Source organism: Oryzias melastigma, linkage group LG13 (assembly GCF_002922805.2).
Source record: "Oryzias melastigma strain HK-1 linkage group LG13, ASM292280v2, whole genome shotgun sequence".
Classification (NCBI taxonomy): domain Eukaryota; kingdom Metazoa; phylum Chordata; class Actinopteri; order Beloniformes; family Adrianichthyidae; genus Oryzias; species Oryzias melastigma.
In genome coordinates this window covers 19173355-19185201 of record NC_050524.1, presented here as the reverse complement: position 1 = coordinate 19185201, position 11847 = coordinate 19173355, and the positions used below count along the sequence as shown (strand labels likewise).

Below are 11847 nucleotides of genomic sequence, written 5' to 3'. Positions count from 1 at the left end.
AAAACTATTCTGATGTTCTTGAAAGGCTTGATTTCCTCCGTTTTCCACCATTATTCTTTGGGAATATATTATTTCCCTTAAACAAGCTCTTTTGATAGAATTAAGCATTTTTAAATACAGCTTTGAAATTATCATAACACTGAAATAAATTGAGGATGAGGGAGTGTAGTTTACTGTGTGGGATAAAACCAACATCCAAACCGGGATAACAAAGAGATGCAAAATCAGTTTTATTCAGAAATGCATTAAAATTCATTTCAGGCAATGAAAAATCTAAGGCTCTCTTTTCACTGCTTTCCTCACATTGGTATTTCACAAAGCTTGATCTGTGATTTTACATAAATAAAGTACAAAATATATTTTTTTCCTTTTTAAGCAAAATAAATATTACAATAAATATGATGGCATAAGTTAAACAACACAAGGCAAACAATAACCAAATGGAATACTGCGGTCTTCCCTGAACCAGGCTATCAAACAAACTTACAAAAATGAAAGGATGTGTGCAATTTGCAAACTGCTGAGAACAACAGCATTTAGCTACATCGAGTGTGTCAGGACACATTTTTTAAATCTAAACTCTATCTTTGTTTTTATACAATTTTCATTTTGCAACTTTGTTTTCTCTTTAAAAAACACAAACACTCTAATCCACATTCTGACTTACAGCCAAACACCCATACGCAGACCATAGTAAGGGATGGAGCCTTGGTTTGATTGCTGTAGAGAGACTCTCCCATCTGAATCACTTTTAAAGTGCACATCGTAGACACATGTCAGGTCTTGATGATTAAGGCTACTGTATCAAACGTGCTAATTGTAGCACATTGAATAAAAAAAGCCTGTGCAGCAGAAAATATATTTCAGCTAAGACAAATGCATTTTTGATTACTACCACAAAAAGCTTTTTGATCGTTACAGATAACTATGATCCAGAACTGGTCATCTCAAGACTTAAAAAAAATAGACACGTCTCATGGAAGATCATATACAAAAGTCTAAAAGGCTACATATTTTTATGTATATTCGTAGAGTTAGATAAATATTTAAGTTTCAGCATAAAAGATATGGTTTTCTTTACAAATTTAAGATCTCAAAGTATTATTAGTTCAGCAATTCTTGTGTTTTTGATAGTAGCTCAAACCCCATGTAGTTGTTGTTTCTTCCTTTTTTCTTTCCTAGATCTATTTAGTCAGACAGGGACAGCCGCTCAAAAACTGTCAGTCTCTTGTTGGCAGATTTATCAAATGTTGGAGAGTTTGTTCCGCTGGAGCTGCTGCTGCTGTAGCTGTCCTCCAGGGAATCCTCAGAAGAGAAACGTTGCAATCCAGGAGACTTCACAAGTCCTTTGTGGTCACCAAAGCTAGGAAACAGTGTGCTGCTGTCTTGGTGAGGCCCGTCCTCCATGCTGGTGAACATAAGACTGCTGTTAGAGCGCGACACTTTTGGCTCTGGGGCGAGTGGAATGCTGTGCATGTCACCAGCGCTGGTGCCAAATTGACGGTTGTCAAACTGGAAGGCTGTTGCCTCCCGGTGCACTGAGTCTCCAAATACTGGAGAGAGGGGATCGGGAGGAGGAGAAACAGAGGGAGCGCGGCTAAATGCCAGGTTGACATCATTGAAGGTTGAAGAAAGCGATGGGGGAGACGAGCTGCGCAGTGAGCCCATGAAGCCAGCAAAGCTGAGACTTTGCCTGAGCTGGTGACGAGGGTTGTGGCCACAAGATGATGATGGGATTGGCTTGCGCTGGAATTTGCTGGACGTTAGAGGCGCCCCGGCAATTTTCTCTTCATGAATGAAGTGGCAGCGTGGGCCATAGGGACAATAGCCAAAGTTGTAGAAGGTTCTGCAGGGCTCCGTCTTATACTTAGGGTGACGGTAAAGTCCACGTAGTTCTGCCTCTCCATGGGCAAACTGGCACTTACTGCCATACTTGCAGCTGCCGGTCTCTTGGAAGCCACGGCACAGCTCAGTTTTGTAACGGTTAGACAACAGCATCGGCTGAACTTGAGGTGGAAGGTTTGACGAGGGTGGGAACCCCGGAGGGGGCGCCACAGTAGAGGAAGGGCAGCGAGGAAACAGCTCCCTGGTCCTAAGCTGCTCAAAAAAAGAAACCAGGTCGCTGCTCGACTCAGTCAGGCTTATGGAGCGATCGGGACGGAAGGAGGGCTCCTTTTGGCTTGAGACAGGAGCGTGGCTCCACACATTGGGGGACATCAAGGAGCTCTCACTCTCGCTGGTATTGACTTGCTCAGTGCTCAAGCTAAGGCTCGAAGAGGAGAGCTGGGAGGAGGGGAAGAAGAAGGAAGAGGCCGACCCGCTCAGCTGCCTGTCCTCTGAGACTTTGACGTGAGACTGTGCAGGGAGCAAGCCATCGCTCAAAGCCAGCTTTCGAATGTTCTGAAACAGACACATGAGATACTTCTTAAATTGCAACCAGGGATTGTACAAGCAAGTCAAACCTTTTGGACAGTTCAAGGAAATGTTCCAGGTAGAATCTTTAAAACTTCACATTGCGTTGAAAAATGGAATACATTTTACTGAAGTTGTTTTTTTAAATGTAATCTGCACTCAGACCTAATTAAGTTCTTGGTTTTAAAATGCATTAACTAAAGATAGAATGTCGTTTCATGTCAGTATATCAAAAATTTCAATGTATTTGAAGCGACGACTTAGCACCGTCTTTTTTGTGGTCACAAAAGATTATAGTAATAATTAAAAAAAAAAAAAAACTTTAAAAACTTTTGTAATCTGCTTAAAATTGATCTTTTTACCATCAAAAACAGGAAATACTTGTGGCAAAAGGGCAATGTGTGTATATACTGGGAATGTCGCAATCCGATCACCTGATCAAAAAAAGGCCTCTGTCATGAAATTTTAGACTCGATCAGAATCAAATGTTATGTCCCAAAACGCCAAAAGGTGGTTAAAAAATAATTGAATTTTGTAAAAAAAAAAAACATCCAGAATCTCTTAAAAGCAACTGAAACTAATACGATCTAGCCGTGAATACTCATAATCATATTCATCCTACAGCAACACTTTTGGAAGAAAGTGACAGTTTTTAATGGAGAAATGAATCAAATATGGTCAAAAATGTTCAAAAGCTATGAAGATCCTAAAGCTTCAGTCACCACATTTTCTCGTATGAGTAATTATCACCTTACTGTCATACTGCAACGAAGATCTTAAGAGAAAACAATTACTATTTTTTAAGAATTAATAATGTAAACATGGATCGTATTTGATCAAAAAAGACCAGCAGCTCTGAAGACACTAAAGCTGCAGTCATCAAACCTTCTTATGACTAATTATTACCTACCAGTTAATAGTTAACTATTTTTACTTGATTGTTCAAGCTACTTCCCAGAAGTTTGGTATTTGATTTGATTTGATTTAAGAGGTAAATGATGAAAGACGGTTAAAAACACAAAAATAGGAACCAACCTAAATCTCTTAAGCACATTTTTTAAGTTGTCTTCAAAAGTATGGCTTCAAGACTTTGTATGGGTATGTACTTCAAATCAAATAATTGAATTGAATTAGGGACAAAAAATGATAATCATATAAACACTTTGCCCTCATTGCCACTAGTATAACTGCCCTAATAAAAGTATGTAAATAAACAGTTGACAAAGTATTTATAAAACCTATGTACCCAAAGTTTAAAAACAGAAGAACAGTATTTAACAAGTGACTCACCATTGCAAGAATATCGTCGAACATTTTGGAAATGTTATACTCCTTTGGTCACAAAAAAAGACCCAGCAGTGAATCCACAGCTCACGATCTCTCTGTGCTGCCGACAGCGTTTTTATTCACTGAACCCTCCCAGAAAGCCTATCTTCCCGGATGACCCTCCCTCTGCTTCAAGTTTCATCATGACCAGAGTCTGGGGGTGGAGCTCCCTGGAGCTGCTCTCAGCGTTTCTGTTTCAAAGGCATGTGAAAGAAAAGTGGTTTACTTGCACAACCCTGGTGGTTTTACGGTAAGGCATGAACAAACCTGCACAACTTTTATACTCAAAATGTACAATTGTGAACATTTAGAAACTTTCTACAGAAAGTGTAAATCCCTACTTTGTTCTTCAGTGAGGTTTTTCTGCGCAGAAACAAGTTTATTCAACATTTTCACCTCAAATCTGCAAAAAACAATGAGAATTTCTTAATCTGTCCACTCATACATAATCATATATTTACTGTACATGGCCTTGTATATTCCAGTGACTAATACTACATTTTCAGGAAGGGTTGTAGGGAGTGTAGTCCGGTAGAAATTTGATTACTGTACCTTGTTTTTGTTTTTGTTACCAGACAAAACCTACTTCCCGAAATAACCTCTAATGTCTCAAGAGTTTCAGTTTTTGCTCAGGCAAGAAAAAACAAAAAGGGACCCACCAAGTATTGATTTAGCAGGAACTAGAAATCTTTGCCCTGCTGATATGAGTAAATACAGACGAGGACAAAGTCTATGTCTGATTTGTGGCTGTTCTTATGCATCCATTTTCTGAACCTATTGGAGTCAATGGGTCGCTGAAGCTACTCCAGCCGATATTGGTTGACTGTTCTTACATTAAATGTAGTTTTATTGATGCTTTTCTCTTAAAATGACCACAAAGCAGCACAATCTCTTCATAGTCGTAGCCAACAAATGTAATAAATGTGTTTTTTTTACTTTAATATCCCAAATATGTTACAAAACAACCATTACTCCAGCAATATTTTGTTGACAGCTGGCGATTTATCACTAGCATATTCTAGGTCATCACTGTGCACGAAAACCGTCTTAGTCATGAACGTGCAGTCACCTGAGTCTGAGTGGAATGGGTTACACAACCTTTGAGTAAAGGAGTCACTAAAACTCCAACTTTATCATCCAATCCACTTTCTTATTCATATAGAGCCGGGGTGCCCAAACTTTTTCACTTTAAAGGGCCAAAAATCAAACTGGGATCCCGGTCAGCCGGTCAAATACAATATTTTTTTGCATTTCATGAAATAAAAGGAAACAATAAAGAATATGATTTCATTTATATATTTTTATTCTGTATTCATTGAGGCAACACATATTAGTGAGAATAACAAGTAAGTAACATTTGTCTTTGAAACCTTTGACAGGAAGGCCTCACTGGACATTTTTAATTGAAAAAAATAAACTTTACAACAAAAATATATATATTTTGTGGGCCAAAAGATAATCTTTCAATCAAATTTTGCCCCACTTTGGGCACCCCTGATCTAGAAGCTAAATCTTGCATGTCACCCACTTGCATGAGTCACAGTTAGTCATGGCAGTAATTCATGTATTGTGATTAATGCTATTTGAATGTAAGCAAGAAGGAAACAAAATACAGATGACAGCCACAGAGCACGTGACTGTGCTTTCTTCAATTCGTCAGGTGACAAATCTCTATGTGACTAAGTCAGCTAGAAACTGATCTTGAACATTATTGAAATGTGTGTTTTTTAATTGTTTACTTAAAGTGTTTTAATAAAGTCTCTTCACTCATTTTCCTAATTAAAGATTCAAAAGCTGTTGCCAGGGAAGTAAATGTCTGAATATTTTCTTGAGGGACCAGTTGTGCTGCTATCACAACAACTTAGATGCCTGTTATGCCAACAGACGGCGACCAAAAACAGGTTCATGTTTGGATAAAAGTTCAGCTTTATAAATAGCTAAGGAAATATGCAGTTGACAACATCTTTGAGGAATTTCCAAAATCAGTCTTACAAACTTTTAATGTTTAGCAGAAGTGTAACTAAGATGTTGTGATTTTGGTTTCTGCTGCGTATTGCAGCTCTGGGAGTCTTTCTAACAGGAAGGAGTGTTCCTTCACACTAACTATGAAGAGCAGAGTGTTTCCTTGATGACTCAGTGAGTGAGTGCTTACTGCCAAGTTTTCCAAGGGATTTTTTTCTAACGTCACATGTAAATGTGTACGCTCTTAAGTCTTGAAACATGCTGGGGCACAATCACATTATGTGTAATTGATAAGACATAAAATATATTGATGAGCCTAACAACAAAGAAACAAAATGAAGGTAGAAAACTCTCAATTAGGGGTTTTGTAAACTATTGCAAACTATTTGTATTGTATCATATGGTTAATTCTTGTATGTAGTATCTATACTTATTGAGTCTTTAGGTCAAAAGTTGCCCAGTGTGCATTTACACTGGGACAATTGTCCACAGTTCAGACTTCGTTTTTTTTTTTTGTTTTTGCTAAAAAAACGTTTTTTTCACCTTAATAAACACATAATAAAAAGAGAATGTTGTAAATAGGTAGAGTTCAAACACTTTCTTTTTAAACAAATAATGTTTTGTATACTAATAACCTATAAATGGTGCAGAAATGTAACAAAGCCAAACAGCCAGAACTGAAGAATCGTAGTTTTCACCTCGAGTTGAGGTGGGAGAAGAAAAGCGAACGAGTCGTAAAATGGGCTAACTTTCTGCTGCAGACAAAGTACTACACATATCTTTCCACCTGCACAATATTTGCATTTTCATCTGCTATCAAGATTTTTAAACAGAAATAAGCAAACCAACTTATGTTTTTAAGGATGAAACAGTAAATTTCTACTTTGAGAAACATGCTGTCAGCAGCACTCCACATTCTAGCACCCGACATGCACAGAAATTTACTAGCAACTGGATATTTAACTTGACTCAACACGCAACAATGTGAGAACAGGATTTCTGCCAAAAAAGCACAGAAAAGACTAGGCTTCCTGACACCAGAACAGCTTCTATGAATTTTGCTTGTGTAATGGAAATGCACAGCAAGAGTCCAAAATCTTCAGTGCAACCAGGATCTATGGAATTAAAGAGAAGTGCTGTAATGTTTGTTTGTTTTTCCTTTTTTTTTGGTATAAACTTTTAATTCCTAAAAGCTGGACAAAAACGAACTGTCAGTCCCACTCAAAGGGGGTTAAAGGATTATCATTTATTTCTGTTTGAGCTGTTCAAGGACGACATGCAGCTAAATGTATGGTCGGATTTGGCAGAGGAGCATTATTCTTATTGATTATAGTGTTGTTTTTTAAAAAAAAATTATAAATGGAATTTATAATATTAGAAAAGATTGGCAAACTCTGAAAATTTGGGACAAGAGAATAAACAATGTTTAACAAAAAACAGACAAAAGTGTGTTTGACCTTCTCTAACCTGAGTGGGAGAATAATTTGTCCTTGGCGGAAGGGAGATAAAAGAAAGTTAATAAAGTTATTGATTGACTGACTGTATTTAGAGATAATGTATTTAGGAGAAGGGTAAGAAAAATGCTCTCCCTAAGCTTAATTGATTTTAAAGTAAACTATGATACTGGTATGAAATAAAAATAAAAAATCATTTTTCTTTACAATTTTTTTAACCTACTTCAAAACTGTCAAGATGGAAGAAAATTAAATGAATGTTAATGATCAGAAGTGTTCTTGTGTTTGTCAAATGAAATACCAGACTCATTTTGGGTAAATTCAAAATCAAGACCATTAAGTAACGGCATTGGAGTCATTTATAAAGTAGGACAAATACTAGTTATGTCACTGAGGGAAAAACTTTGTCAGCACAATTGATACAGCAGTTCAAAATACTTAAAAACATGTTTGAATGCAGTGATAAAAAAAACACTTTCTTGTGATTTTGTGTTTTTCTTTTAATTTTAAGAGTAATCTTTGAGTCTGCATGTTAACATTCATGTCATTTTTTCAAGCATTGTCTGTCAAAAACATGTCACCTAGTGGAGCCAATTGTTAAAATAATTGTGGATTTTTGGTACAAGTACCAGATTTGACATTGATGTACTTTAGAATCTCCTCTTTCAGAAAAGCCCACTTTGGCCCACACTGCAAAGACGGAAAAAGTAAACATAAAATTGTTTTTTTTATTGAGTATATGGCTATAGCCCTACAAATGGCTGCCATTTTGGATTTTTCTTGTGGCTAACATGCTTTTTTGAAAGAGGGGATCCTTACATCAGTCCCACATTTGGTGCTTGTACCACAAAATGTACAATTTATCTGAACTATCAACCTAACCGGCTCCACTAACAGGTTTTTTCATGGCAAAGACGCTTTCAAGCAGAAAGCTGACAATCAGCCCACTAGTTCAAACCCAATGATACGGGTGCAGCAGACACGGGCTAGTTGCCTTTCTTGGTTTTCCTGACAAGTTATTCCAAAGAAACTGGTTTGAAAATAAGGGAAGACAGACTCATCAGTTTTTGAAATGCAGAGCCCAATCTTCAGTTTCAAAATCTCCAACCTTTTGGAATACTATTGAAACCATTTGGTTGAAAGAATGAATCGGTTCGATAGAATAATAATAAAACACAAATAGCATTCTGCTTTAAATACAGGGTGAGAATGCAAATCTGGCAACTCTAGATTTAAGGTCACTGTTATGTTTATTATGATTTTTGTGTGTTTGTTGTGACATTTCCAGTATCTCCAGTGTTTCCTTCTTTGTTTTTCAGCTATAAAAGCACAACATATGTTTCTGGGTTCTATTTCAGGAACCAATAAATTACTTTCATTTTTTTTTTCAACCCCCAAACTGGGAGGACATACCAGATTTAAAGATTTGTCACTTACTGGAAATTGCTACCCTGCAGCCTGTCACATTTCAACTTTCCACACCCTTAAGAATGGAGAAACTTATCGAAACTCATCTGTGAAGAAGTTTCAACAGTTATATATAAATAACAGTTACAATTAAACTCAGTTCATTATATTTGTCCATTCCCCTGCACTGCAAAGTTCTGCTATATTTTGAACCGCCTTCCCTCTGCTCATTTTACTAAACGCTTTTCCAGAGTATTGCAACCCTCTTCCTCCTCACACGGAAACAAAGCCAGAAGACGAGAGAGAGGCAAAAGAATGAGTGGGAGGGAAAGACGGGAAGTCATGGTCGGAAAATGAAACAAAATGTTCTGAACGGCACGCTGGAGCTGCTGCCAGGAAATAGGCTTGGACTGCAGTCGAAACTGCCCAAACAGTTTGCAAAATTCCCTGAAAACTAGTTAGTCCTTGAAATAAAAAGGATTAAACAGTAAAAGTACATTTTGAAACGCTGAACTTAACATTTAAAAGGACTTTTTAGAAAATAGGTTAATTTTAGGGAAAAACAGAGAAAAATATATTAAAAGGAAAGGTAAGGGGGAAAAGGAAAATTGTATAATGAAGCTAAAATTACTCAAATATTTAAAAGGAAACCTATTATTCCAGTCAGTTTTCATTCATTCTGGTTAATATTAACAGCTCTAATTTATTTATTATGTGTACACAAATATGTGTGTAAATGATGAACGGCTGAAACTTTATGACATAATTTCATGAAGCTGAATCACTAAGCAAAACTGAACCTTTTTAAAGAAAAGTTTATGACAGAGTGCAGAGAAAAGCAGTTTAGTGCGGGTAAGCAACACTTTAAAGCTGCTCTTCACTAATATGCATCACATTAATAATATAAATTAAATTTTTAGTGGTGCAAAGCCGCTTTTCTCCGCGACAGAGCTGATTCACGTTGATTGTGTAAAGGGTTTAAGCTAACTGTGGTCAAACGTAAATACTGGTCTGGAGCTAAAGCTCTACTGTAGAGGACTTAACAGTTTTACAAATCTGAACACTTTTGTTAATCTTTTATTTAAGCATTTACTCTCTTTTGACCCATTTTAAGCTAATCCTGAACACAAAAAATAAGTTTTAATAAAAGTACAACTCTGAAATCTTGTGGAATTTCTGCTTCCAGCCAAGGATTTTCAGCCGCCATCTTGTCTTCCACCAGGTCCTTTTGAATCCCTTTGCCTCGATGCGCCGTGGCATTGACTTTCTTGATGCTTGCCATCAGCCCTCTTTAGTTTTGGAACCTGTACCCCTCATTTTTTCCTCATAACTCCACATACATTTTTAATGGATGATGAAGCTCACCATACTGGGAGCGTCTCAGTTGAACCCACAACAACGTCCTTGCCGGCGCCTTTCTAGAGCTCTCCAAAATGAATACACCTAAACGACTCACTCAGCATCATCCACAATTTCCATGAATGAAGTCGAGTGGAACTTCTGGAAGTAGCTCGCCCTAAATGGGGCGAGATGATTTCCAAACACATTTTTGGACATGCGTTGAGCAGTCAATTTGCCGCACATCAAAAGAGAGGCAGCGTTTGCAAATTTACAGCGCAAACCACATTTGGAATGAATGCAGCATTAGAATAATGGATGTCAACAGCACTGTTTTTAAGAAAAACAAAACTTACATTTATGAGAACCCGCTTTTCAATACCCTAACACATTCTGTGAATATTGCTAAAATCTGTTAAGTACATTTTCTGTCATGGCTTAAAAAAACCCCGTCTAGGTCTTAATCACCTAACAGCCTCAGGATAAGTTTTTATGGAGCTATAATGATTCACGCTGGGTAAGCTCCAATGTTTTTTTCCTTTGCATTATTACTGCAGTAAGAGCACTTGCAGGCTTTTACAATTTTGTCTGCGTCAGTACGCTATAAAAATCTTTGATGTTGATCTAGTATCTTCTCCTTATCTTTTCACCCCAGTCTGACCGTATGCATGAGTCAGCAGATAACGTTCTTGATGTTTTTTGACTTTATCCTTCTCTACTGGAACCATTTCCTCATGCTAAGTCCACATTTCCCTTACAGGATGTCATGCGAGCGCTCTTTGTCTCGCTCCTTCTAGATAACTCCTCCTCTTGCTTTAAAAGGAAAAGTATGTTTTGGTGCAGAAACTATGCACACACACGGACAGGAGGGAGGGTGAGAGTTTCACAGATGTGTCTCAGTTACAGATTTTGGTAACGCAGATACAGTGTTTATCCTTTTGCATAACTGTCAGGCTTCAGTTCACATGGAAACATATTTTCAAGTCATTGAGTGAAAAAGGGTAAACACTGCTTCTGTTTCTCCAAAAACTAGACCCGTGTAGATCACCACAACAGACAGAATACTTGGCATTGAAGCCACAGGCTCATTTAGCAGCACACATAGAACTTACTCAGATGTACTTGGAGTGTTCTTGAAACCATAAATGTCAGTGTTTGTTTCCCATACTATAGCTGAGGATGGAATAACACATTCCATGTAAATGTATTGTTTGTAAATTCTAAAGCTAAAGACTCCATGATGTCCAATTCTAGCCAAAAAAATATAAACGTCTGCTTTACAAGAAATCAAAAATCTTCTTTTAACTGTTGTGTCACAGATGTATTTCCCAACTATATAGTCGTTTTCAAATACGTATGATGCTCATCTGTCAAACAACATGACAGATTACACATGGATTCGTAATTAATGACAGTAAAACACCAGATCCAGAAGGGTCATTTCCGATCTAGAACATTTACACTTTGTACAGATAACGAAACCTGTATTTGCATAGGCATTTTTATGTGAGTTTTTGCTGTTGGTGAAGCCTAGAAACAAATTCCAGGGTGTGCCTGCTTATGCTTAAGAGAGGCGAGGCCTGCCTGATGACGTAAGCTGGTGAAACCTGTTTTCTAGGTACCAGGAAATGATGCAGGTGCCTGTGTTTTTGTGTTTGGGCAGAACGCCACAGCAATGGTGTTATAACAAGGTGAGCTTGTGGGTTCAAACAAACAGTTACTTGTAGTTACGACTTGCATGTTTACAGGTTACAAATATTAGATCTTTGCTTAGCATGATACTCACTACTTCCTTTTAAAATATCAGCAGTTATAGACTTTAAGTCAATGACCTGATTATCTGCACACTATAATTAAATTTTGGTTTTAAATCTAGAACAGCTGGGGTGTCTTATGGAGTCCCACAGGGTTCCGTTTTGGGGCCACTTCTGTTTTCTTTGTATCTCCT

General features: G+C 37.4%; 1 protein-coding gene across 1 annotated transcript; it reads right to left on the bottom strand.

Annotated features, from left to right (window-relative positions):
* Positions 1-206: 206 nt before the first annotated feature.
* On the bottom strand, positions 207-3859 carry zgc:162730 (uncharacterized protein LOC564559 homolog). Its single transcript, XM_024277964.2, has 2 exons — positions 3703-3859; positions 207-2400 (listed from the first exon to the last, which is right to left on the bottom strand). The coding sequence occupies exons 1-2, from the start codon at positions 3724-3726 to the stop codon at positions 1189-1191; spliced, it is 1236 nt and encodes a 411-aa protein (XP_024133732.1). The 5' UTR covers positions 3727-3859; the 3' UTR covers positions 207-1188.
* Between the last annotated feature and the right edge of the window lie 7988 nt (positions 3860-11847).